The following is a 26932-nucleotide window of genomic DNA, read 5'->3' as shown; positions in this document are numbered from 1 at the left end:
GGTGACTCAGTCAGTTAAGCATCTGACTTCGGCTCAGGTCATGATCTCATGGTCCGTGAGTTTGAGCCCCGTGTCAGGCTCTGTGCTGACAGCTTAGAGCCTGGAGTCTGCTTCAGATTCTGTGTCTCCTTCTCTGCCCCTCCCTTGCTCGCGCTCGGTCTCTCTCTCTCTCTCTCTCTCTCTCTCTCTCTCTCTCTCAAAAATAAATAAATATTTTAAAAAATGTAAAAAATAAAATTCTGGAGCATTGTCCAGATGTAAAATACTTTTGTACCCTCTTTTGTTCTCTCCATTTAGGAAGAGAAGAGACGCAAAACTACGTCCAAAGAACCGTAAGCACTTATTGTTGTCTTGGTACAAAGCGAATCATATTAAGATTCTCATTCTAGAAAAAAAGATGAAGGGGTTTTAATGAATTGCTAGAGCAGCCTTAGCTTAGCTTTATTTCTTATGGAGTCTGTGAGCTCAGGACCCAAACGCTCCAATTCTGCGTGAGGCAGGTCCCCTCCTTGTGGTACGGAGACACCGAGGACCTGGCACTTCTCCCTCCAAGGCAGCAGCTGGTGCTCACCTGTGTCAGTAGATTAGGTGTAACTTGGGTAGCTTCTCACATGTTCCTATAGGATTAAAAACACACAAACTATGTTCTGCTTTATTCTCAGAACGGAGAAAAAAATGGCTCGAACCAAAACCGTGGTGTCCTCCAAGGTAAACCCACAACTGGGAGTAAAACGGGTGCTGTGGCGCTGGTGGGGTTGCCCAGAGCCGGCCCTCTGAGTGCTGTTTGTGTTCGTGCCCCCAGCCCAATCCTCTGCGGTGTGTTCAGTGTGGGCAGTACCTGGACGATGCCGAGCTGAAGTACGAACAGCATCCCCCCGACGCAGTAAGTTCCGGCTCTACTTCCCGCCTTCTCTTTCCTGCCTCGGCCTCGGCCTCGGCCTCGGCCTAACGGTCGCTGTCTCTCAGGTGGATGAGCCACAGCTGTTGACAAATGAGAGACTCTCCATCTTCGATGCCAACGAGTCTGGCTTCGAGAGTTATGAGGCCCTTCCCCAACACAAACTGACCTGCTTTAGGTAACGCATATGCTTCTGCTTCATTGTAATAGAGCACTTTCCTGAAGGCGCCGAAGTTCTTGATGTCCTCTTGAGGTTCTTTAGCGTTTGACCCGTAGCCTTTCTCAAGTTCCTAACGCCTCCTGGATCAGAGCCCCAAAGATGGTGGGAGTGTAGTAGATCTCCGCTGTGTGGGTTGTTAAAACCGTACACGTCTAATCTTCAGTCTGTACGCATCCTGAAGCTCATTGATCCAGATGAGGGCCAACCATGTGCTAGGTAGGTACTGACTTAGGTGTTATGGGTACAACACCGTGGGTCCCTGCTTTCCTGGGGGCAGAAGCTAAGTTCTGCGTGTCAGGTGGTAGTAACCGCGGCACATGCGAAAGGCATGGTGAGCAGAGAGGGGCCGGGAGAGTGTGTTTGGGACAGAGGGAAGTGACTCGAGCAGAACCCTTCGTGGCATAGAGCGTAAGTCGAGGGGACAGCTGGGGAAGGACACCCCAGCTGGAGGGAACAGCAGGTACAGAGACCCCGAGGTGGGCTCCTGTTGGCTGTGCAGGACTCAGTGATGAGGCTGGTGTGGCCAGAGTTGCGGGAGCAGAGGGCCCGGGAGGGGGCTAGACCAAGCAGGGCTGCACAGGTTGTGGCAGTGGCCCTTGAGGTTCTGGATTGAAGGTCCTGGCGTCTGGACTGCGCCTTTGGCAAGGCTCAAACAAGCCTGTGAGTACGCAGTCCCGTGTTCTGCACCCTGTGCCCCATTCTGCTCCTCGCTGGGGCTGCAGTTACTCTGCGGCTTCACTTTATTTCTTCGTGGGGAATGGCTTGGCTCCAGGATGCGCCCACTGTTTCTTTCACCTGCTTTAGCAGGTGCTTTTTCCCTCCCTGAGGAAAATGTGGGGGTGGATCTCTTCTACCATACCTGTTGTGGGCATCACTTTCCTAACACCCCTGCCCTACAGCAGGTTAGGGGTTCTCTTGCCCCGAGACAAGATCCCCAGTGTGTTTCTTCTGCAGCACACTTCATACTCCCTGTGGTTGGTGGTTGGCTGTATCCCCCTCTAGAATCGAACACCGTCAGGATCCTGATCTGTGTCAAGATGCTGTCCACCTACCAGTGACCCCCAGGGCCTGGCCCAACCTCTGCCTGGTGGTGCAAGTGAAATCTACTGTGTTGATGCGGCTGATGCTCATGCCCTCGTGCCGCCCTGTTGCGTGTCTCAGGACAGAGGCTCGGGAGAGGAGCAGCAGCTGGAGCCCGGGCTGCTGTAGTCAGGAATGTCAGAGCTTGGGAGTCTCTTGGCTTCCTCCTTGAGAGAGGGTCTGCTGTAGACCCTTTCCCGTAGGGTGGGGAGGCGGCACTAAGGACACGCTTCGCAGGGATAGTGTCATTGTAGCCGGACTGCCGGAGTTATTTAAGGACTCTGTTTACCTCTGGTACTTGGGCTGAAAGTGGCAGGTGAAAGCAGTCTTGAGCAGGGTCCATTTTGTGAACTAGTGGGTCCTGCCTCTGCCTAGGACTTAGAACTTCTCCCTGTCGTCGTGGATAGCTTGCCGGGCTGGGCACTGTATCCTCCCCTTCTGTGGGTCCTCCATATCCTCCCCTCCCTGGCTATGTGTCCATCTTTCCCGCTGGACTTAAGTCCCGAGGGCAGAGAGATGACCCGTGTCTATCTACCATACCTGACACGTAGTAGGGGTTTCAATTCAGGATGTTCGTGTCTGTCCACCATGCCTGGCACATGGTGGGGGTTTCAGTTCAGGGTGTCTGTGTTTGCATTTCTGAAGTTCTGTGCGGTTTCAGGATGAGGATTTCTGGCTTCCAAGGGCCTAGGCTGTGGGAATGTGATGGGGGGTGGTGCTCTCAAGACCTGCGGATTCTGTGTCGCCCGCCTGGGCCTTTGCACCACGGGATGGTACTTCTTGCCCGGAAGATGCTCTTTGAGGCCAACACGAGCGGTTCCATAAGCAGAAAGCCCCCCCCCCCCCCCACCCCCAACACACACATACACACCCTGATTTCATGTTCTTCTGAAGTTTGACATTTGGGTGGTAGGACTGTGGATGGATGCCCTCAAACTCCAGATTTAACCCTCCAAATGAGGTGGAAGTATGTCCTTCCCATATCTTTACATCTGTTTTCATGCTGTTAGGTAATAGGTCTTACTGTGCTTCTTATTAAGGTGAAGTTCCTATAACATTAAGCATGTATGAAACACTGAATGCGTAAATGCAGAGAAAGCAGAGTGGGGATTGCCAGGGGCGGGGATGCAATAGGAAGTAGTGACTGGTTAATGGAGAGAAGGTTTTCTTTGTGGGCAGTGAAAAAGCATTTTGGAGCTAGATCGAGGTGGTGGCCACAGCCGTAAGCAGCATGTGTCTGAGAAGCCAGTGCTTGTCTGATAGCAGTGTGCCGAGGGAAGACGCAGTAGTGCGTTGTTCCCTTGTGAGGTTTCCTGTCACCCCACTGTAAGACTCCCTGATTTCTTGGTGTCACCTTTGTAGATGCCTAGGTCTGCAGACATCAAGATCCTCTTGATGCATAGGTGGGAGAATTGGGTAGAAACTGGGTGAGGACACTGTGCCAATGAAGTGTTCTGACAGCTGAGGAGGTTAAGAGTCTAGGACTTGCACGTGGTCTCGTCACCTTGGGTCTGAGCTTGATTGTGTACTTCTGCCTGCCTTCACTGGTCGGCTGGTAACTGCTGTCTGTCGCCTGTCTAGCGTGTACTGTAAGCGTGGTCACCTGTGCCCGATCGACACTGGTCTCATTGAGAAGAACGTTGAGCTCTTCTTTTCCGGTTCAGCAAAACCAATCTACGATGATGACCCGTCTCTTGAAGGTCAGTGGAACGTTCCAGGTTATGTTTGGGCAAAGATCTTAAAAACAAAGCTTACCTGCAAAGCACTATTCAGTTGGAACGACTGTCCCTTAAAGTTAGGGCTTGAGACTGTTGTGAACAGCTATTAGCAAACTTGCTCTGGTGGCTCTGAGGACTGCCCAGTTTGGCTGACAAGAGAAGTCACCTCGGGGGCACTCAGAGTGCCACTGGCCCTTCTGGGGTTTGATGGGAGTCATAGTTCTTAGTCCATTTCTTTTCAGGAAACTTTCTTTTTCCTAGGTGGTGTTAATGGCAAAAATCTTGGCCCCATAAATGAATGGTGGATCACTGGCTTTGACGGAGGTGAAAAGGCGCTCATTGGCTTCAGCACCTGTAAGTGTGTGGCCAGTTGTGGACCGTGATGGAATCGGAAAGGGGCCCTTGTTCCTGTCCTACCCTGGGCTTGGTTGGGCTTGGGTGGGATGTTTCAGCCTCCCGTGAATGGCACGTGACTAACTTGTGACTATTTGGGAACCATGTCATTAGGATGGTTTCCATTACGAAGCCATCAGGATGACTTTTTTGTAGGGGTTACAGCTGGCCCTCCAGTTAGAAGTGCCAGTCCTATTCTTACAGCTCAAACACCGACTGAATTCCAAAAACAAGAGAGGAGCCCAAATAAGGCCACTTGGCCAGTCTCCCATTCTCTAGCTGTCTTCTTCCTTTTTTAAAATTTTTGTTTATCTTACACACTGTGGGGCTCAAACTCCTGACCCTGAGATCACAAGTCATGTGCTCCACTGGTTGAGCCAGCCAGGCGCCCCTTTAGCTGCCTTCTTTAAGATTTTATTTAAGTAATATTTGCACCCAGTGTGGGGCTCGAACTCAAAACCCTGAGATCAAGAGTCCCATGTTCCACCGACTGAGCCAGCCAGGCTCCTCCGTTCCCTAGCTGTCTTAGGCCACTTCTGAATGGGTTAACTCTGAATGTCCTTTGCGTTTTGTTGACTTGTGCATATGGAATGACTTTTAGACTATCCCATAGTCTTCGTAGACTCATCCCTGCCCTCTGGCCATCATAGCTGCCATCAGATTCAGACCACTTTTTAAAATTGCGGTTTACTTCAGCTTTTGCCGAATACATTCTGATGGATCCCAACCCAGAGTACGCGCCGCTGTTTAGTGTGATGCAGGAGAAGATCTACATAAGTAAGATTGTGGTTGAGTTCCTGCAGAGCAACCCAGACTCCACCTATGAAGACTTGATCAATAAGATCGAGGTGAGGGGCTCAGGGTCTCCGCAACCCGAGATTCATGCCTATTTACATGCGGCACAGATGTTGCTAGAAAACTCCTGTCTAAAATCAGAAACCGCTTTTCAGTTTGATTAGAACGGTTTTTCTTAAGCCTAAGAGAAACTTCTGATCTTTTTCTTAAAGACCACTGTTCCTCCTTCTGTGCTCAACCTGAATCGATTCACAGAGGATTCTCTCCTTCGGCACGCCCAGTTTGTGGTAGAACAAGTAGAGAGTTATGATGAGGCTGGGGACAGTGACGAGCAGCCCATCTTTCTGACCCCCTGCATGAGGGACCTGATCAAGTTGGCTGGGGTCACCCTAGGAAAAAGGTAAGGACGCAGCAGGCATAAAACCGAAGACCGGAGACCAGAGAAGGTAGAGTGTCCTGTGCACTCCTCCCCAGCCTGCTAACACGATGGAAACCTCTGTCCCAGGCGAGCTGAAAGACGTCAGACCATCGGGCATTCTGCCAAAGAGAAGGACAAAGGCCCCACTAAAGCCACCACTACCAAGCTGGTCTACCAGATCTTTGACACTTTCTTCGCAGAGCAAATCGAAAAGGATGACCGAGAAGACAAGGAGAACGCCTTCAAACGCCGACGGTGTGGCGTCTGTGAGGTAACCTCACCTGGGCCGGGCTCCCCGCGCAATCTGAAGAACTTTTCTCCTGGCTGAGACTCTCCCTGCTCAAATGTGACCCCTAACATGGAAGCTGGGAGAAAGTTATCGGGGCGGGGGCGGGGAGGGAGAGGATTGCATGCCTCATGGGACAAGCAGATTGGCCGGACAGCTGTGGAAAGAGGTGTGCTTGGGCACCGCGCTATTGATCCACTGTTACTGACTAGCCTGGCCGCCTGGGTGGCATTCGCTCTACCTGCATAGCACTGTCTAGAGGCCTCGGTGTGAGTGCAGAGGAAGGGATTACCCCACAGAGGTGCTGCCCTCTCCGAGGGGGAGGACATCCCCGCAGGCCTGCCTCGTCTCATGGTGTAACTTTCCCAGGACAGTGGGGACTCTGTCCAGGATGGATTGGAGGGCTTTTAAAAGCCCTCTCTTCCTGTGGAATTCTTTAGATTTACTTCACTCAGTATTAGGGGGATTAATTTCTCCAGTCACCTAGAGAAGAGATACTTTGGTATCTGCTACAGGCATATCTTGTCTCACTGCACTTTGCAGATACTGGGTTTTTCGTTTTGTTTTTTATTTTTTTAAACAAACTGAAGGTCTGTGGCAACCCTGCATCGAGCAAGTCAATTGGTGCCATTTTTCCAACAGCATTTGCTCACTTTGAGACTCTCTATCACGTTTTAGTAATTCTTGGAATATTTCAAACTTACTTACTGTATTTATGGTGATCTGTGACCGGTGATTATAGCTTGCTGAAAGCTCAGATGATGGTTAGCATGCTTTTAGCAGTTTTTTTTCTTTTTTTAAGTAGGTTCCATGCCCAGCATGGAGCCAAACACAGGGCTTGAACTCATGACCCTGAGCTCAAGACCTGAGCCAATATCAAGAATCGGATGCTTAACCAACTGAGCCACTCAGGCGCCCTATCAATAAATAATTTTTTTTAAATTTTTTAAATATTTGTTTTTGAGAGAGAGAGAGAGAGAGCACGCGAGCAAGCGGGGGAGGAACAGAAAGAGAGGGAGACACAGAATCCCAAGCAGGCTCCAGGTTCCGAGCTGTCAGCACAGAGCCTGATGTGGGGCCCAAGCCCACGGACCACGAGATCATGACCCGAGCTGAAGTCAGACGCCCAACTGACTGAGCCACCCAGGCGCCCCAAGAATTTTTAAATTAAAAAATATACTTTTTTTTAGATTTCATGCTATTTAATGACACATTTAACAATTTAATAGACTATAGAATAAATATAACTTGTGTATGTACTGGAAAGCCAAGAAATTAATTTGACTAGCTTTATTGGAACTGCACCTGTAATATCGGAGGTATACCGTATTTGACTGACTTTGGACAAAAACTGAAATGCAAAAATACCACAACTGCCTTCAGAACCTGCGTTCACACCGTCGGCTGGACTCTGTCTTTCCCTTTGTTTTATTAACAGGAATTCACGTGTTCTCCCCATTCTTTTGGTTTTAGTTTTTCACCTAGCACATGTACATGCACTGTCCAGAGCTTCCTGAATACGCACAACTGGTGTTTGCCACTGTTACGTGTTGATACAAGTAATCTGGTGGACTCATTCCGATTATTCCACAGTATTTCATTATATGAGTATTCCAGCTTCTTCCTCTGTTATAAATAATGCAGTGGCGACATCCTTGAATGAGGCTTCTTGGGATGGTCTCTACATAGAAGCAGAATTGCTGGGGTGTGGGTTTATGCTTAACTTTGGTCTGGAAAAGTCTCCAGAGCGGTAGTGCCCCCCCCCCCCCCCCGACCCTGTGAGCATGGCGAATTCTCAGTTCTCCACACTTGTCCCAACATGTGTCCTGCTTAATTCTCACTAACCTGGAGGGTACGAATGGGATCTTGTTCTGAACTTCTTTTTCCCCCTTCCCTGATGAGGCCAAATACAATTTTTTAAATTGGTAATTCACCCAAAACAAAAAACTGGTTACCAACGGTTACTAATGGCCATTCCATTCCCTTCCTGAATACTTTTTTAGGTGTGTCAACAGCCCGAATGTGGAAAGTGTAAAGCCTGTAAAGACATGGTTAAGTTTGGTGGTAGCGGACGGAGCAAACAGGCTTGCCAAGAGAGGAGGTAGGTTTGGCCGACGCCGCTCTCCTGGCAGAGGAACGTGAGCTTTGTTCGGGGCAGGTGGGCTGAGACGTGCAGGGAAGGCAGCGCTCCCTCTTCTGGTGTTGTCGCCAGGCCTGTCCCCATTACCCAACTAAAACAGCCCCAGTAGGTTTTACTTACCCGAGGGGACTTGCCTATAACCACTGACTCTATAGGTGTCCCAATATGGCCATGAAGGAGGCCGATGACGATGAAGAAGTTGACGACAATATTCCAGAGATGCCGTCCCCCAAAAAAATGCATCAGGGGAAGAAAAAGAAACAGAACAAGAATCGGATCTCTTGGATTGGAGAAGCTGTCAAGGTAATCCTGGAGAAGACCTAGCCTCCTGCCGCACCTCTGAGCATCAAGTCACGCCCGGTGTTAAGCAGCCTGAGCCCCAAGCAGAGAAACCTGCTCATTTGCCTGTGAGGAGCAGGGCCAGCGAGAGGCCAGAAAATGTGTTTTTGGTTGTGTGCCCACAGACTCCTGTTTTCCTATCCTTCCAAAATGGGCCTTTGACACTGTCCTAGGAGGGGTCAGGCTGGTTCCCCTTCAAAGCTTGTTTCGAAGAGAGCCTTCACTGCCCCATCCACCCCGGCCTGGCAGTGGGTGTTTTTGTGACACTCGCACATGGCCTCCCTGCCGTCCTGTGACGGTCCATCTAAGGCACAACTCCTTTACCAAAGCCGGAGAGCAAGTAATCTCTCCGCGCTGCTTCCTTGATGTCTGGAAGCCAAAGATCTGGTCTGTAGCGTGAGGCCTGCCCCTGCCAGATGCTGCTGTAGGCCTGAATGGGGCTGAGCCCCTGTCCTGTGGGGCTGAGCCCCTCGTACAGGAGGACAGGCGCGTGTTCTGTCCAATGAGTGGAGGGCTGGAGGGAGGTGGGGACCTTGGAGGCTCCCGAGGAGGCAGCGCATCTGAGTTGAGACCCAGAAGGTTGGTGAGGAACCAGCCTCAGAGACCTGCGGGCCAGTCAGGGCAGAGGCCCTCAGGTGGAAACTAGCTTTCCTTGTGGGAGAAGTAGGTCCTTGTGGCTGACAGAGTTGGGGGCGGGATGTGGCATTAGGACCACTGGGAGGGGTTGGGACCGGCGCTGTTCAAAATTAAATGCTGGAATCTGATTTGCTACTGACACTGAAGCGCGGGGCTGACGAGGAGGGGATGTGTGTGCTCTTAGTTGCAGGTTTCCAGCCAAGGGAGCGAAGGTTTTCTGTAGTAGCCAGGGCAGTAGAGCTCAGGGCTTACCAAATTGTCAGGAATTAGGCTTTTGTACAAAATAAGAGGAACAGGGGGGTCAAGCCTAGCATAGACCTTTGAACCCATCCTCACCTGAAACGAAGCTCTCGTTTCCAGACTGATGGAAAGAAGAGTTACTTTAAGAAGGTGTGCATTGACTCAGAAACCCTGGAAGTGGGGGACTGCGTCTCTGTTATTCCAGATGACTCCTCCAAACCGCTGTATTTAGCCAGGTTTGTACCTTTTCCTTCGCTTGACCTCAGCACACACTTTCTCTTGAACACCTAGGAGATGCTTATGTGTGAATACAGCAGTGGCTCTTTGCCCTGGGCTAGACACACTGCAAATACAAGTTCCCCTAAGTAGACCCGGTCCAGGTTTGCCAGTCGGGTTAGCAACTTTCTTCTGACTCCAGAGTCACTGCGCTGTGGGAGGACAGCAGCAACGGGCAGATGTTTCATGCCCACTGGTTCTGCGCGGGGACAGACACAGTCCTTGGAGCCACGTCGGACCCCTTGGAGCTGTTCCTGGTAGACGAATGTGAGGACATGCAGCTTTCCTACATTCACAGCAAGGTGAAGGTCGTCTATAAAGCTCCGTCAGAGAACTGGGCCATGGAGGTGAGTGCCCGGCGCCCCTTGGCGTGCCCTTCCCCTCCCTGCGTGGGCTCCTGGCTGACACCGGGTCCTTGTCCTCAAAGGGAGGCATGGATCCTGAGCCTCTGATGGCGGAGGACGATGGAAAGACCTACTTCTACCAGCTGTGGTATGATCAGGACTACGCAAGGTTCGAGTCCCCTCCGAAAACCCAGCCAACGGAGGACAACAAGTACAAGTGAGTGCTGGGCCCGGGCCGGGCCCGGGCCCCGGGTCCCCTCTGTGGGGCCGCCTCTGTGGTGCTCCAGGGCCGTGTGCTTATCTGTGCATCACTCTGGCCTTTCACGTGCTTCTCTCTGGTGGGGTTTCTTTCCCCTGCTAATCAAAGACCAGCCTGACTTGGTTGCAGTTGCTTTAAGTGTGTGGACAGCCTGGGCACGGAGTTGCCTTTATGAGAAGCTCTCCTATCCAGGAGCAGTATGCAGCTTTCTGTCTTCAGCCTCTTTGCGTGTGGCTCAGTGTTTCTGCTACGTATCTTGCATGTTTCCTTCTGTTTTTTAGATATTTTCTTTCATGAGTGGTATCTTTGATTCCATGTCATTCTAGCTGATGAGTGACTGCTTTTAGGGAGGCTTGGTTGTTTTTGTCTTTTTAAAAAAAAATGTTTATTTTGAGAGAGAGCAAGTGGGGCAGGGGCAGAGAGCGAATCCCAGGCAGGTTCCATGCTGTCAGTGCAGAGCCTGACACAGGGCTCGATTCCATGAATTAGGAGACCATGACCTGAGCCAATATCAAGAGTCAACCCCCACAGGGGTGCCTGGGTGGCTCAGTCGGTTAAGCGTCCTCCGACTTCGGCTCAGGTCATGGTCTCACAGTTTGTGAGTCCCAGCCCTGCGTCGGTCTCTGTGCTGAGAGCTCAGAGCCTTGGAGCCTGCTTCTGATTCTGTGTCTCCCTCTCTCTCTGCTCCTCATATTCTCATATTCTCTCTTTCTCATATTCTCTCTTTCTCTCTCTCTGTCTCTGTCTCTCTCTCTCTCTCAAAAATAAATAAATGTTAAGGGGGGAAAAAAAAGTCAAACTCCCAACCAACCAAGCCCCCCAGGTGACCCAGGAGGCTTGCTTTTTAAATTCTCTTTCGATGTTTAGTGCCCTGTGCCTTCCTTTGTAACCCCCGTACCTCACTTGTTCAAACTAAAGTCGCATTGGCACCTCTGAGGCAGTAGTTCGGCCGATGGGGTGGGGCTGGGAGGGCTGGCTTACGTGCCCCCAGTGTTTCTCCAGTCAGCCTGGTGCTGCCTCTTGATTTGATCTCTGGTGAAGGCCATTTCTAGCTCTCCTTTAAGGACTTACTAATCAGAAATGTTGAATTTTACCAATTAGCTTTTCAGCCTTTAGAGGTAACAGTAGGAGACTCCTCTGACATCGAGCTGTGACCGAACCACTCTCTGCATTCTTGCTTGTGGCGTATTCTTTTCCTTATTCTGCGTTCTGTTTGTCTTAGGGTTTTCACATCAAATTCTCAAAAGTGGAATCAGCTTGGCATTCTCTTGTGTTTCATCTCTGGTCTTTGGTCCCAAATAAGTGTTTTCAGAGTGTGAACACAAACTGCAGGAAGCCGGTTTCTTCAAGTGTCTGCAGACATCCTCTACTGGTCACCAGAAGCTTCGGATGAAGCCAGCTCAGGGCCCCTTGTTTCTGTCCCTCGCTCCTTCAGGTTCTGTGTAAGCTGTGCCCGTCTGGCTGAAATGAGGCAAAAAGAGATTCCCAGGGTCATGGAACAGCTTGAGGACCTGGACAGCCGGGTTCTCTACGGCTCAGCCACTAAGAACGGCATCCAGTATCGCGTCGGGGACGGCGTATACCTGCTGCCCGAGGCCTTCACGTTCAAGTGAGTGCCCCTTTGGCCCAGGTCAGGGCCATGAGCGCTGGGCTAGTGCAGGGTTGGCCCTGTGGTCTGTCCCCCTCCCTGTACCCCCAGGACTAGCCGCTGCCTGGACTGTTGGCCTTAGTATGTGTGGTGATCAGCAGTATCCCGCCCTCCATGGTAGAGTGACTATAGTAAGTCTGAAAGAAGTCAGAGCGTGTGCTGGCCAGGCACAAGTGTCTGTGGTGGGGGCCTGGCCCCACCCAGCCCTGAGGCTTTGGGGCAGAGACCATCTCCTGTTGTTCTGGTCTGTCACGTGGGAGGAGTATTTCACCTGCCAGGCTCTTGGGATGAAGTGTGTTAAAGGGCCTAAAGGAAAGATTGAATGAACGTGAGTTGTAATCCCATTTGCCAAGAAGTATCAAGATCTCTTTGTGTATCAGAGGATTGGGGCTCTTCAGGGAGAAATCGGCCGAGTCTCCACACTCGATCCAGTCTTTGTTCTCAGAACTAGCACGTGGTTGAATTCCAACCAACATTTCCAGAACTTCTCAGTTTCCCGACTTGCAGTTCGTAAAGTCCCAGTTCCCAACCTCAGTTCAGTCATTACGAATTACAGAGCACGGAGGTCAGGGTCCTCTCAGCCTGTGCAGCTGGTGCGAGTACCCGCTTTAGCCCCGGCTGTCCTCAGTGTGGAGGGGAGGACGCCCGTAGTGCTGTCTGCCCAGGTGCTCCCTGCACAGAAGACGTGTCCACACAGGTGCTCACAGGTACCTTCGGAGCCCAGTGGACTAAGGAGGCCTGGTGGGAAAACATGGCAGCTGCTTTCCTGAACAGCAGGCTTCAAGCCTGCAGCCGAATCCGATGACCGGTTTTACCCCCGTAGTCAGGCCAGGTTCAACTTGCCCAGACTGTGAGTCCCCACCCATGCCCTTTCAGCATTCCCTCTAGGTCAGCACCCCAGTCGGGAGAGCCTAGGTCATGCTTGGTGACAGCCCCACAGCTGTGGAAGTTGCCTTCCTGCCTGGACTGCGTGTCCTTAGTGGTTCAGCAGGGCACTTGGCCTGTTGGGTCACTCGGGGGCTGGGGCTGGTGGGAGCAGTGGCTTCTCGGGGCTGCCGGTCTGAGCCGAGGGAGAGCGTACAGGAGGCAGCTCGGCATTCCTGCCAGCACCGCTGTGCGTCCTTTCTCGCACTCGCTGGGCAGAACGAGGCACATGCCGGGAAGTGCCGTCCTGTCCCGCGGCTGGGAGCTGGGAGCTGGGCCTATTCAAACAGCGTCAGCAGCTACCGAAGCCAGCGGCACACAGATGGAGAAACCCGCTTTAAACTGGATGAGGTTTCATCTTTCTCCGTAAATCTCCAGGCGCTTAGCTGCACTGGTTTAGAAGGTGTTTGGATTTAAGTAGTAGTGTTACTGGCCGGTCACACTGAGGTGATTCCTTTTTATGGCTTCGTATTCAGTTATGCGTAACACTGGCTTCTCTGCAGCATCAAGCTGTCCAGTCCCGTGAAGCGCCCGCGGAAGGAGCCTGTGGACGAAGACCTCTACCCAGAACACTACCGGAAATACTCCGATTACATCAAAGGCAGCAACCTGGATGCCCCCGAGCCGTATCGAATTGGCCGAATCAAAGAAATCTTCTGTATCAAGAAGAGCAATGGCAGGCCCAATGAGACCGACATCAAGATCAGAATCAACAAGTTCTACAGGTCAGTGAAGGCCTCTGCTCTTCCAGGATGGCGGCAGACTTCTGGAAGTCTGAAATGGGGTTGTAACAGCACACACGGTGGTATTTTAAGACTTCGGTAGAGGTAGCTGTTTTTCTAAGTGTTTCTAATTATCTGGTGGGTGCTGACAGGGACTAGAATTGTAATTATATTTCATAGCTTTGTTTAGACCTTTGTTTTAGAGCCGCAGAGTTGTCTCCCCCAAAGAAATCCTTAAGCAGAAGTCAAGAGTATGACAAGATCGTGGGGCACCTGAGTGGCTCAGTCGGTCGAGCGACCGACTTCGGCTTAGGCCATGATCTCACGGTTTGTGGGTTCAAGCTCCGCGTCGGGCTCCGTGCTGACAGCTCAGAGCCCGGAGCCTGCTTCGGATTCTGTGTCTCCCTCTCTCTCTGCCCCTCCCCACTCATGCTCTGTCTCAGAAATAAACAAACATTAAAAAAAATTAAAAAACAAAAAAGAGTATGACAAAATCAGGAGTGGAACGTCCTGGGCTCTGCCTAAGACACCCTCAGAGAACCTCAAGTTCTGTTTATGATTGTCTGAGTTGTGTCCCCTCCCCCCCGGTTCCCCCCCATTCTCTCTTCCTGTTCTTCCTAGGTGCCTCTTCCTGTTTCTGGGCTTTCTGTCTGTCTACACTTTTCCTAAGGTCTTGGCTTCACTCTTTTTTTGGGGACCTTAGGAACTCGTACTGATCAGGAGCTAACTGGTAGAGATGGGTGTAAGGTTGCTTCACTTCTTAACTAATATACGTGAAAGATTATTACAGTCTCTGCAACAGTCATTTGTGTCTACAGAAAAGAAACCAGGCTGGCTAGTGTAGGCAAGAGGAGGAAGGTCTAGATCCTTACTGGGCAGCAGGCGGCTGCTGCTCTGGACGCAGGGCGGGGCTGTTTGCACCGCAGTCGTGGGTGTGAAGAGCAAGCAGACAAGCAGACCAGCCGCTGAGTTCGTGGCAAGGAGGCCCACTCTGGCGGCGGTGCCGGCTTAGGGGGGGTAGTAACCGATCCCCTTAACTGGGGGGTTGTGGTCTTTACCCATGGGTTTTCTGAGCACCCCCAGAAATGGGGGGCCGTTTAATTGTCCCGTTCGCAACAAAGGAGATTGTTAACAAAGAGTCTTCCACGCTCAGGCCAGAGAACACCCACAAGTCTACGCCGGCCAGTTACCACGCGGACATCAACCTGCTTTACTGGAGTGACGAGGAGGTGGTGGTGGACTTCAAGGCCGTGCAGGGCCGCTGTACCGTGGAGTACGGGGAGGACCTGCCAGGCGGCCTCCAGGACTTCTCTGCGGGTGGCCCAGACCGCTTCTACTTCCTCGAGGTGGGACTCCGGGCTTATCGCAGGGAGAGGCTTCAGGTCACAGTCACAGCCCCTACGAAAGCAGTTGACTTACCCAGAGTATGAATCGGTGGCATTCAAATTCCTCTGGAACGAGACACTTGCCTTTAAAAGAACGGAGGGGTGCCTTGGTGGCTCTGTCAACTGAGCATCCAACTCGGGTCATGATCCCAGGGTTGCGGGATCAAGCCGCGCGTTAGGCTCAGCACTGAGCACGGAGCCTACTTTCCCCCTGCCCCTCTCCCCTGCTTGTGGGCGTGCACACACTCTCTCTGTTAAATAAAAAGACTCTATAACGCAGAATATAAACATAGGAGCATCCTTCTGCTTCCGCGGTTTATTTGGAGACTATTTAGGCGGCCTCCACCAGCCCTACTGATTCTTTTAGGGTGAGTTAGGGAAAGATGCCCCTTTCCCTGGCGGACTCGTGAGGCCCTGCCCCAGGCAGTCCCAGTCCCTTCACCGAGGCATCTGCGGCCAGGTGAGGTCTATACACCGGGGCAGTGGCCCTGGTGATGGAGAAAGGATCCGGGAGTCTGTCGATTTAAGCTGATCACTTTTAAATTGTTTGAGCGTGGCTTTTCTGTGTTACGTTCTCTGAAGTTGATACATGCCTGGGTTTCCCCAGGTTCCACTGTGGATGGCCTAATATATCACTTTTTCCAGTTTTTAGAACGAGTAGTCCAGGGGCTTTGAACAGCAGGAATTCTAATGTTGGGCACATAAAATACTTACATTCTAGAACTTTTTTTCCCTGTTGCCAGTGTAATCAAATCAGAGTATTTTCACTGATGGCTAATTGCTTGTGGCCAAATTTAGGGAGAAATCAAGTGGATCTTCAGCAAGTTAATTTAAATTGTCCTTGTTAGAGAAGAGACCGGTGTGTTTCTCTCCCAGACTATTGTCGTTCTTTCCTTCTCAGGCCTATAATGCCAAGAACAAAAGCTTTGAAGATCCTCCTAACCATGCCCGTAGCCCTGGAAATAAAGGGAAGGGGAAGGGGAAAGGTAAGTCGTTGTCCGCAGGGTTCTTTTCAAGTCTGCCTTACGTAATTCAGGCTACTGATGAGTCATTTGGTATGAAATGCCTCTGATGTTACCTCATTCTTTGCTGTTAATTCAGAATGAGGGTTTAGGGACAGCAGGTTAGGGGTCAGACTTGACTTTTGGCCTGTCTCCAGGGAAGGGCAAGGCAAAGTCTCAAACATGCGAGCCAAGTGAACCAGAGACCGAAATTCAGCTGCCTAAGCTGCGGACCCTGGACGTGTTTTCTGGCTGTGGAGGGTTGTCGGAAGGATTCCACCAAGCAGGTAAATGCCAGGGGGTTTTTCTCTGCAGAGCTAGTAAAACCGGATCAGGCAGGTTCTACCTGGAAGGCCTTCCTGGCTCTGGTCCCGGTTCTGCCTTGAGCGTAATTCGAGGGGGTTCTTAGCACGTATCTGTCCTCGTATCTGCCAGGCATCTCGGAAACACTGTGGGCCATTGAGATGTGGGACCCTGCGGCCCAGGCGTTCCGGCTGAACAATCCCGGGTCCACGGTGTTCACGGAGGACTGCAACGTGCTGCTGAAGCTGGTCATGGCCGGGGAGGCCACCAACTCCCGCGGTCAGAAGCTGCCTCAGAAGGGAGATGTGGAGATGCTGTGCGGTGGGCCGCCTTGCCAAGGGTTTAGCGGCATGAACCGCTTCAACTCTCGCACCTACTCCAAGTTCAAGAACTCCTTGGTGGTTTCCTTTCTCAGGTAAACAGAGTAGCAGCCCCTGTGCTCAGGACTGCCTGGCGGTGATTAGACTGCCGGCCCTGGGGTGTGCCGGGGTAGCAGCAGCTGGCTTAGCCGCTGTACCTGCTGAAGGCCACGTGTGGAGGGGAGGCGCCCGGCCTTTGCTTCCAGGGCATTCGCAGCTGGCTTCTTGCCAGGGAGACGGAGAGTCAGCAGGTGCAGCTTCCCAGCAAGCAGATATCAAGGATTTGGGTGTAGCTTCGGGTAGAGTAGGTCTTTCTCTTCACTTGGTGCGTGCAGATGACCCTCGTAGTCTCTCCCGCCTCCCACAGCTACTGTGACTACTACCGGCCCCGCTACTTCCTCTTGGAGAATGTCCGGAATTTCGTTTCCTTCAAACGCTCCATGGTCCTGAAGCTCACTCTCCGCTGCCTTGTCCGTATGGGCTATCAGTGCACCTTCGGCGTGTTGCAGGTAGGCTCTCTTGGGGAAGGGGGCAAAGGTGGGCTGACAGGTGTGGACAGGAGGGGGGCTCGGTGGTCCCTGCACCGCAGCAGATGGTCTCTACCTGAAGGTAGAGTTGAAAAGGACGGGCGTGCAGTGCCGTGAGCTGTGGGGGTGCCGGTGCGGGTGGGGGGAGACGGCAAGTGGGCCCGCACGCCCTGCCGTGAAGCTCGCGGCATCTGGGTCTGGGGAGCACAGAACTCGTGTGCCAGTAAGGCCACCTGCCTCTTCTCAAGAGTCCCATCCTCGTGCCTGAGGAGGGGCCGTGTGTTTCCGGCCCCTTCCTCTCGAGAGGCCAGGGTGGTGGCCAGCTGTGGAACTCTAGTAGCAATTTGATCCCTGCGGTGGGGGGCGGGTGAAGCAAGAATGGCAGAAGGATGCACAGACTAAACCGTCGCGGGTTAACGGTTCTCTCCTGGGTGAATGTACACGTGTACAAACCTCAGGAGGAGGTGGGAGACCGCCCTCCAGGAGCTACTGGGAGCTTTGTCTGCAAGGACGGAGATCTGGGGTGACCAGAGGGAACTAGGCTTGACCTGAAAAGCAGCTACCGTGTACGTGCCTGTTCAGTAATTAACAGCATAACTAGAGCTGAGACGGCGCTCTGACACGAAGCCTGGCTGGAAGGCAGTGAGGGAGCGTCTGCCCCCTACCCGGTCCAGCCTCCCTGGGTCTGGGGCTCACCAGCCAAACCTTGTTGGCAGCTCTTGTGACCGCCTACTGCTAGGTAGGCGGCAGGGCTCCGTGGCCTCTCTGCTCCCTCTTGTCTCCCGAGTGCTGAGACCACAGGGTCCTTCGCAGGGCTCTGGAAAGAGCCGGCTGGAATTGCCAGCAGGGCTTACTCCATCGTCTCCAGAGGCTTGTGGCCCTCACGTGGGATCTTTTGTCCCTCTTACTCGTTAAGAGTAATCCTGCCGAGGGGCGTCTGGGTGGCTCAGTTGGTTGAGCGTCCAGCGTCGGCTCAGGTCACAGTCTCACAGTTCATGAGTTCAAACCCCGCGTCGGGCTCTCTGCTGTCAGCCTGGAGCCTGCTTCGGGTCCACGTCCCCCTCTCTCTCTGCCCCTCCCCCCAAAAAATCAACATTAAAAAGTAAATCTGCAGACTTAACTAGGGGCTTGACTGTGCGTGTCTGGCCCTTTCCACAGGCTGGTCAGTATGGCGTGGCCCAGACCCGGAGGCGGGCCATCATCCTGGCTGCAGCCCCCGGAGAGAAGCTTCCCCTGTTCCCAGAGCCACTGCACGTGTTCGCGCCCCGGGCCTGCCAGCTGAGCGTCGTGGTGGACGACAAGAAGTTTGTCAGCAACATAACCAGGTAGGAGCCCCACTCGCCCCGCCTGCCCCGCCGTGTCACGGTGCTTGTTACCCGGGAGGCGTGTTGGTGGCGGGTCTGTCGGGAGACCTGAACGGCGGAGAACGTGTTGGCGCGGACGGCGCAGCGCTTGGCCTGCCACACGAGTGCTTCTGACCTTTGAGTGAGCCGCACGCAGGCCGTGGCTGGACCTGGCTGTAGTCGAGAGCAGGGCCCACACCTCCGGGCCATCCCTGCGTAGACCGGCTCTGAGAAGAACGCCGCCCGTGTGGCCTCGGGTGGCCCTTTGACCTGGGAGCTAGGTTGCCCCCCTGGAGAGGGCGGCATCGGCCGTCGGGACGTGGCACCTGTAATGTGCGGGACAGCAGCCTCCTGGGTCCCCAGAGGTGTCAGCTGCGTGCTGTGCTCTCGCAGGTTGAGCTCGGGCCCGTTCCGAACCATCACCGTGCGGGACACGATGTCCGACCTCCCCGAGGTCCGGAACGGAGCTTCGGCGCTGGAGATCTTGTACAACGGGGAGCCTCAGTCCTGGTTCCAGAGGCAGCTCCGGGGCTCACAGTACCAGCCCATCCTCAGGGACCACATCTGTAAGGTAATGGCGCCCTGCCGGCAGCGCCGGTGTGGTCGGGCCGGCGGCCTCGTGAGCAAGAACGTGTGGTTGGAGCCCAGCCAGGGCTGGGGGTGGGAAGCGGGACCTGATCCAGGCCCCGTCCAGCTCCTACTCTGCTCGTGGCCCTGAGCCCAGACCTCCCCCTCCTCCTCCTGCTTCTCTTCTTGCCACCGCTGTCTGTGCACCCCCCCCCCCCCCCCCCCGCAGCAGCTGCAGCAGCACAGTCACGGGGAGCGTCTGCTCCTCCCGGAATCGGTGTCTGGTCCCCGCTGCCTCTGACTCCCCTCGTCTCTTGCCAGTCCTGCTCTCTGTGTGTTCTCCCAGATACGCCAAACCCGCTCTTCCCCATCCGGTTCTCCTCTCATCCTGCGGGGCTCAGCCCGCACGTCTCCCCCTCCTCCGAGAAGCCCTATCGGCTTGCCCCAAGCTGTCCTCTCACCCGTTTCCCCCCATTCTCTGCCACGTCCGTGCTTGGTTATCTTCAAGGCACGTGCAGTCTGCAGGTCGTCGGGTTGGGCTGCTCTTGGTCTCCCCCGATGGGATACGAGCCCCTCCTTGGTGATTCCTGGTCACCGTGCTGTTTCCGGTTCCTGGGATGGTGGCGCCCAGCCTACCGTGGGTGCTTAGACACTCCATGAATGATGTGACGGCCGGGGCCTGCTGTGACTTTTCAGGACATGAGCGCGCTGGTGGCCGCCCGCATGCGGCACATCCCTCTGGCCCCGGGCTCAGACTGGCGCGACCTGCCGAACATCGAGGTGCGGCTGTCCGATGGCACCATGGCCCGGAAGCTGCGATACACGTACCACGACAAGAAGAACGGCTGCAGCAGCACCGGGGCCCTCCGCGGGGTCTGCTCCTGTGTGGAAGGTGGGGGCCCTGCTGTGCCGCGGCCGGGGGTGGGGGTGCTTCCCGGCCCCAGCCCCCTGGATCCTGATCCCCCGCAGCCCCCCAGCCCCAGCCCCCTGGATCCTGATCCCCTGCAGCGGTCCAGGGGGCTTGGAGGGAGCACTGTTGCCTGGGGTCTCCTAGCAGGAGGTACTGGGGGCTGCCGCTCACTGACCTGAGGACCTGGGCTGGGCACGGACGTCCTGGCTTTAAATAGCTGCTGAGAGCATTTAAGTGATAAGAGCTTTGGGGACAGGGATTGTCGGCTGCTCGGTCCCTCCCGTTCTGTAACCACAGTCTCATGGCAGCCCTCTCTTCCAGCGGGCAAAGCCTGTGACTCCGCGGCTAGACAGTTCAACACCCTCATCCCCTGGTGCCTGCCCCACACCGGGAACAGGCACAACCACTGGGCCGGCCTCTACGGACGGCTCGAGTGGGATGGCTTCTTCAGCACGACCGTCACCAACCCCGAGCCCATGGGCAAGCAGGTGGGTCTGCAGGCCGCGGTGGTGCCAGGGAGGGGACGGAGGCAGGGGCTCACGGTGGGGGCAGCCCCTGGGGAGCCTGCACTCCTCACCCCCCCTCCCCCCGCCCCCCAGCCTCTGCCCATGGAGACCGGCTCGGCCATTGAGGCCCGAGGCTGCAGTTCTTCTCCATGGTTCAGTTTCCCTCCTCCTGCCCCGAATGGCGGGCGGGCCCAGTCCCGTTCCCCTTCCCACCTCCCCTCTCCCTTCCAGGGCCGCGTTCTCCACCCTGAGCAGCACCGCGTCGTGAGCGTGCGGGAGTGCGCCCGCTCCCAGGGCTTCCCGGACACCTACCGGCTGTTCGGCAACATCCTGGACAAGCACCGGCAGGTCAGCCGAGGGGAGCAGGGCCGGCTCTTCCTCTGTCCCTGTGTGAGGCGCCGCTGAGCCCCTCCTCCAAGCGGCCCCGACGGGAGAGAGGCCCCTCTGTCCGACCCAGGGTGCAGGTGTTCCGGGGGAAAGCAGGGCTCACGGGGTCACTTATGAGGGGACACGGAGCCCCTGGAGATTATTGGCCGATTGGCCTCAGTATTGCCAGGAAGGGGACGCCCGGAAGGAGAGAGCCTGTCACTGGGACCCAGAGTGCTTGCGGGTCAGGCTGTGGTTAATTAAGCACATTGGTTGTCACTTCACAGCTCTGAGGCAGGTTTAGCCCAAAGGAAAGTTCCAGGGCACTGAACTTGAGTGAAGGAGCAGACAAAATGGGCTCAGGGTGGGAACGAACCCACAGTTCCTCACTGATACTCAGGGTGTTAAGTTTACTATTTCTTAATTACATGTATTTCCATCTAAGGAATGCCTGTTCATGGCTTACAAAGCAACAATACCCCAGGGGTTCTAGCAACACCCCTCCCCCCCCCCCCCCCTTCCTGTTCTCTGGAAAGAATCCCTCTTGGCTGAAAGTGAAGCATGGTGACCTCCATGTCGATCTGAGTTTTCTAAAGCCCGCTAAAGGTCCCTTTTCTGTGGGTGGGCCTGGACACGGGGTTCAGGGTGGGGAGGTAGGGCGGTTGGAGGGTCCCTGAGCCGTCATGGTGGAACCGGCTCCGGAGGCCCACGTGAACGGGGCTCACGTCATTGAGAAAAGGCTGCCACTGACCCCGGCCGTGCCAAGCCACACACCGCCCTCCTTCCCTCCTTCAGGTGGGGAACGCTGTGCCGCCACCTCTGGCCAAAGCCATTGGCTTGGAGATCAAGCGCTGTATGTTGGCCAAAGCTCGAGAGAGTGCCTCAGGTACGGTGGGAGCCGCTGGCGTGCAGGTCGGGGCCCGGGGCCCTTTCCTCAGGCTGCGCGGCCTGGCTCAGATGCCAACCCAGGCTGGGAACCTAGGGAACCCCTGGGAGCAGGGCGCGGTCTCCCTCTGTTCACTCAGAGCTGCTGCACGTCTCACTTGGAGGGCCATTAACATCGACACCTGGCTGCTAACCTAGTTCTCGATTTTTCTCTTTTTTTTTAAGTATGTTTCTTTTGCGAGAGACAGGGAGTGGGGAGGGGGAGAGAGAATTGTAAGCAGGGCCTGCGCTGTCAGCACAGAGCCCGACATGGGCTCGAACCCACGAACCGTGGGACCATGACCGGAGCCGAAATCAAGAGTTGGATGCTTAATCGACTGAGCCACCCAGGGGCCCCTAGTTCTGTTCGTTACACTTGCCTGTTGCGTCGTGCAGGGTCGTGCGTGTTCTCTGCGATGACTCTACCTTTTATTTCTCTTTAGTGAAAATCAAGGAGGAGGAAGCTACCAAGGACTAGTTTTGCCCTCCCGTCACCCTTGTTTCTGGCACCAGGGATCCCCAACATGCACTGATGTTGTATTTTTAACATGTCAAAATCTGTCAGTTCAAATGTGTTGTACACGGTGTTTGTGGCCTTGGCTGACATGAAGCTGTTCTGTGAGGTTTGCTTATCAACTAATGACTTAGTGATCAAACTGTGCCGTACTTTGTGCATTCTGGATTTTAAAAGTTTTTTATTATGCGTTATATCAAATCTACCACCGTATGAGTGGGAATTAAGACTTTATGTAGTTTTTATATGTTGTAATATTTCTTCAAATAAATCTCTCCTATAAATCACCCTGGCTGGTGACTTGTGATTTACGAAGGGCTTCTGGCTGACTCTTGGCTGAGCCCGGGTGAGAATGGGCTCTCAGAGCTGCAGGTGATCCCATAGACGTGTTTGTCCGAAGTTAGATCATTCCGCATGTGCTATGCCTGTGTTTGGGGCTGAAGGTTAACTTGTTTCAGTTCTGGCTGAGACCCAAGTGAATGTCGCTTAGTGTGGCTTCCAGGAGAGCCTTTTAAAGGAACGGTCTTAGTTGGCCTTCCCCATTGTAGCCCTTCTGTGCTCTGGAATGGACTGTGATGCCTGGTGGTGCAGCAGCCATCTGTGACCATGAGCGTGGAAGCCCGTGTAGTGGGTGAGGGGGGAAGAAGACAGGAGTCCCTCGGAGCCCTGGCCTGGTCCCCCCAGACAGACCCTTTATTTAAGAGTCTGTTAGGTAGGCTTTTTCCATCCTTTCAGCCTAATTCAATCCTACTGAATTCTAAATTTTTTTGTGTGTAATGTTTATTTATTTTAGAGGCAGAGAAAGCACAAGTGGGGGAGGGGCAGAGAGAGCCGGAGACAGAATCCGAATCAGGCTGCAGGTTCTGAGCTGTCAGCACAGAGCCCAACACGGGGCTTGAACCCATGAACCAAGAGATCATGACCTGAGCCAAAGTCGGAAGCTCAACCGACTGAGCCATCCAGGCCCTCCGCCCCCCCCCCCTTTTTTTTCTTCAATCCTACTAAATTCTAAAACCATCAAACCTCTTTGGTTTGTCTTTGGGAAAGGACTTCCTGTAAAATGCCAACAAAGCAGAAGCAGACAAAGAAGTGTCAGTCACCAGCACACGACTGGGTCAGACTTTGGACTTGGCACATGTAAAAGCCTAGTGGGTACTCTTACAGCGGCTGCCTGAGTTGTACAGACTTCTGGGGAAAACTTACCTTAAGGACAAGCCTGCCTTTCGAAGTATAGGGTCAGCCCTGATTATTCAGATATTCTTTTATGTCCCTCAACGTTTCAAAATTTCAAAGTCTTCCATCTAGATACTGCCTTTTTTTGGGGTGGGGGGAAGCGAGAGCACACGGGTGGTGGGGAGGGAGAGAGAATCGTAAGCTGGCTCCCCACGCCCAGCGCCGAGCCGGACACAGGGCTCCATCCCACAACCCTGGGAAGGTGACCTGAGCCGAAATCGAGAGTCAGGGGCTCAACTGACTGAGCCACCCAGTCACTCCTAGGTACTGCATATTTCTTTGAAAACTTTTTTTTTGTAATGTTAATTTATTTTTGAGACAGAGAGAGACAGAGCATGAGCAGGGGAGGGGCAGAGAGAGAGGGAGACACAGACTCCAAAGCAGGCTCCAGGCTCTGAGCCATCAGCACAGAGCCCAGTGCGGGGCTCGAACTCACAAGCGGTGAGATCATGACCTGAGCTGCAGTCGGAGGCTCAACTAGACTGAACCACCCAGGCATCCCATGTACTACGGATTTCTTAACTGGATTCCTAGGTATTTAATCCTTTCATTCCTACCGTAAATGGGATTTCTTTTTTGTTTTCTGGTGGGAGGCAGGGAAGAGGCTCCTTTCTTAAGCAGTGGTTCTTTGCTTCTACAGAAAGATTGACTCGTATTGATTATTGACTTTGTGTACTAGGTGGTTGTTTTGTTTCGTTTTACCTAGCCAACCTGAATTCCCTTATTTTCGTGATTTTTTTTTTTTTTCCAGTTGGAGTCTGTGTTTCGGGTGTGCAACACGCTAACCAAGAACTTGAGGATTCACTTTAGCGTAAGTGGTAGAAGCTGTTTTCCGCTGTGGTTCAGCCATTAGGTCTCAGCTGGGCAGCGGGCTGTCCCTCGAGGGGTGGCCCAGGTGAGTGACTGCCTTTTGAGGCACACCTGCCTCCGAGTACCCCGAGAGCACTAGCCTGAGCCAGGCTGTGGACCAAGGGGGCGCTGCTGTGCTGGTGTGGGGCAGAGGGAGGGGACCTGGCTTCCAGCAGCTTCCGCTGCCCTGCCTGCCTGGCAGAGAATGTTCTTCCTTCTGTCAGAGTTTAGTTCAGCCTTTTCGTGGGAAGGAAACCCTAGTGGAATTGGGGACGTGACAAGAATAGTGATTGTAGTAGATTGCGGTACATTTGATCAATGAAATCCCCTGATGGCTCAAAGCCTCGTGACCATTTGAGGTGACTCATTAAACACAATGGCTGCACTTCGAGATCATTCAGAGGGGGAACTCAGGCCTTCCTTGTGGCACGAACTGTATTTAGTACGCAGGTGGTGCCCACCGGTGAGGAGAAAGCTCTGTCTGCAGTAGAATGGCAGTTGATAAATGCAGGTGAGAGAATGGATTTCGATGATCCTTTTGTGGCCTCTGATCTAATGGACTCAGTCAAGAATCATGGCTGTGCTTGGGGGTCTTCTTCCTGTGGCTGAACCTTGCTTTCTTCCCCTCTGGATTTCATTAAGGTGTGTAGATCTTCTAAGCGCAGTTGAATTACTTTTTTTTTTTTTTTTAACGTTTATTTATTATTTTTGAGACAGAGAGCGACAGAGCATGAGCAGGGGAGGGGCAGAGAGAGAGGGAGACACAGAATCCGAAGCCGGCTCCAGGCTCCGAGCCGTCAGCACGGAGCCCGACGCGGGGCTCGAACCCGCGAACGGCGAGATCATGACCTGAGCCGAAGTCGGGTGCTTCACCGACTGAGCCACCCAGGCGCCCCCTCAGCTGAATTACTTTTTACGCGTGTGCCTGCCTGTGTCATCACCCCTGCTCAGGTGGACGTGTTAGAAACTCTCATCACCCTGGGAGGATGCCTGGCACCCCTCCCTCCACCCTCAGAGAGCCTCTCAGTTCTGACTTCAGGTAGTGGTTTGAGGATTTCACACAAGTGCTATCGTGTGGGGCCACTTCCTTTGTGTCTCTGATGCGGATTCACGTCACCGTGGGTATTAGTTTGCTCCTTTATGGCTACATTGTGCCCGCTGTAGAGAAGCACACAGTTGCCTCTGGCTGCTCATTCATCTGCCGATGGACTTTTGACTTGTATTATGGGCTCCATCGTGTGCCCCCAAAACTTGTGTTTCAGCCCTGACCCCTAGGACCTCAGAATGTGAGTGTCTTTGGAGATGAGGCCTTTACAGAAATAATGGAGTTAAAATGAGGTCATTAAGGTAGACCCTACTCCAATATAAGGACCATGTGATGACACAGGGAGAAGATGGCCGTCCCCAAGCCAAGGAGAGAGGCTTCAGGAGGAACCAGCCTGCGCGACGCCTTGACCTTGGACTTCCAACCTGCAGGAATGTCCTTGACCCCCAGCCTGTGGTGCTTTTGTGGTGGTAGCCCTAGCCCACTAAGCCAAGCGGTGCTTGGCCATTGTGAATACAGTGGCTACGGACGTTCGTGTGCACATCCTAACACGCGGGTCCTCGTGGACGTGCGTTTGTTTCTTATGGAAAATACCAAGAAGTGGAATTCGGTCTACACGGGGAGATCTAGCGGATCGCCCCGAAGCTGCCGCGGAATCCCCGGAGGATGCATTCCGTGTGTGCGTGTCCTCACTCCCCTCCTCGTGCGCTTCGCACAGCTGGTTTGCTGCTGTCCTGTGGAGATTCCGGGCGTGGGAAGCATGTTGGTGCTACAAGGGAGGGCTGGAGGAGAGGGACTCGGGGGCTTTTTTTGTTATCCATCCACCCTCGGACTCCAGCTTCTCCCTACGTCCCTGTGCTCCCTTGGGGCCTCTTGTTTTTCCTTGGGAGATACCTGACTTTTTGTAAAAGTGATACATGATGTTTGAGAAATAAGCATTTCGCTTATTTAAAAAAAATATTTTTTCGGTGTTTATTTTTGAGAGAGAGACAGAGTGAGCGGGGGAGGGACAGAGAGAGAGGGAGCCACAGGATCCGAAGCAGGCTCCGGGCTCTGAGCTGTCAGCACAGAGCCTGATGTGGGGCTTAACTCACGGACCGTGAGATCATGACCTGAGCCGAAGTCAGACGCTCAACTGACTGAGCCACCCAGGTGCCCCAAGAACTATTCCGGGGCGCCTGTGTGGCTCAGTCGATTAAGTGTCCGACTCTTGATTTCAGCTCAGGTCATGCTCTCATAGTCACGGGACTGAGTCCCATGTCTGGCCCTGTGCTGGGCATAGAGCCTTCCTAAATTTCTCTTTCCCTCTCCCTCTGTCCCTCCCGTGCTCATGCTCTCTCTCAAAAACAAAACAAAACAAAACAAAAAAACCAAAAAAGCATAAAGTGCGTAATTTTATGTGTATACCTTTATTTAAACCAAAATAACATATACACATGGTAAAAAAATGTTAACTATAGGAGAAAAGTCCAAACAAAAACAAGCTTTCCTCCCCTGATGCCTTCCTCTTGAAGCATCCCTCAGACACAGTTTGAGATTTCTTTTCGGAAAATAGTTCGCATGTGTCTACCTGTATGTGCTACTAAACATTTACACGAATGGGTCCCAATATCATCTGCCATTTTACATCTTGCTCCCTCCTCGTGTCTTGGAGATTTTTTTTAAGCCACAAATCGGGAGTGCCTGGCTGCCTCGGTCAGTAGAGCATGCGGCTCTTGGTCTCGGGGTCATGAGTTCGAGCCCCATGTTGGGGGCAGAGATTAC

At 53.4% G+C, this 26932-nt stretch overlaps 1 protein-coding gene across 6 annotated transcripts in view; it reads left to right on the top strand.

Moving 5' to 3' along the window:
• DNMT1 (DNA methyltransferase 1) overlaps positions 1-22328 on the top strand; it is a 47016-nt gene extending 24688 nt beyond the window's left edge. For all 6 annotated transcript variants that reach the window (XM_047843354.1, XM_047843362.1, XM_047843372.1 and 3 more), the window contains 28 exons: positions 298-332; positions 663-708; positions 803-883; positions 967-1076; positions 3780-3898; positions 4178-4270; positions 5006-5157; positions 5317-5504; positions 5610-5793; positions 7812-7909; positions 8104-8251; positions 9284-9399; positions 9582-9786; positions 9867-10000; positions 11478-11651; positions 13118-13339; positions 14490-14682; positions 15623-15707; positions 15881-16009; positions 16158-16440; positions 16752-16893; positions 18070-18236; positions 18648-18825; positions 19518-19713; positions 20053-20219; positions 20469-20585; positions 21399-21489; positions 21971-22328. In XM_047843354.1, the coding sequence (XP_047699310.1) occupies positions 298-332; positions 663-708; positions 803-883; positions 967-1076; positions 3780-3898; positions 4178-4270; positions 5006-5157; positions 5317-5504; positions 5610-5793; positions 7812-7909; positions 8104-8251; positions 9284-9399; positions 9582-9786; positions 9867-10000; positions 11478-11651; positions 13118-13339; positions 14490-14682; positions 15623-15707; positions 15881-16009; positions 16158-16440; positions 16752-16893; positions 18070-18236; positions 18648-18825; positions 19518-19713; positions 20053-20219; positions 20469-20585; positions 21399-21489; positions 21971-22005 (3888 nt within the window). In that variant the 3' untranslated portion in view covers positions 22006-22328. The remainder of the gene's footprint in view (positions 1-297; positions 333-662; positions 709-802; positions 884-966; positions 1077-3779; positions 3899-4177; positions 4271-5005; positions 5158-5316; positions 5505-5609; positions 5794-7811; positions 7910-8103; positions 8252-9283; positions 9400-9581; positions 9787-9866; positions 10001-11477; positions 11652-13117; positions 13340-14489; positions 14683-15622; positions 15708-15880; positions 16010-16157; positions 16441-16751; positions 16894-18069; positions 18237-18647; positions 18826-19517; positions 19714-20052; positions 20220-20468; positions 20586-21398; positions 21490-21970) is intronic.
• Positions 22329-26932: the final 4604 nt, after the last annotated feature.

This window comes from Prionailurus viverrinus, chromosome A2, assembly GCF_022837055.1.
Source record: "Prionailurus viverrinus isolate Anna chromosome A2, UM_Priviv_1.0, whole genome shotgun sequence".
NCBI classification, from domain to species: domain Eukaryota; kingdom Metazoa; phylum Chordata; class Mammalia; order Carnivora; family Felidae; genus Prionailurus; species Prionailurus viverrinus.
The sequence above is the reverse complement of the archived record's forward strand: the minus strand, read 5'-3'. Positions and strand labels throughout refer to the sequence as shown.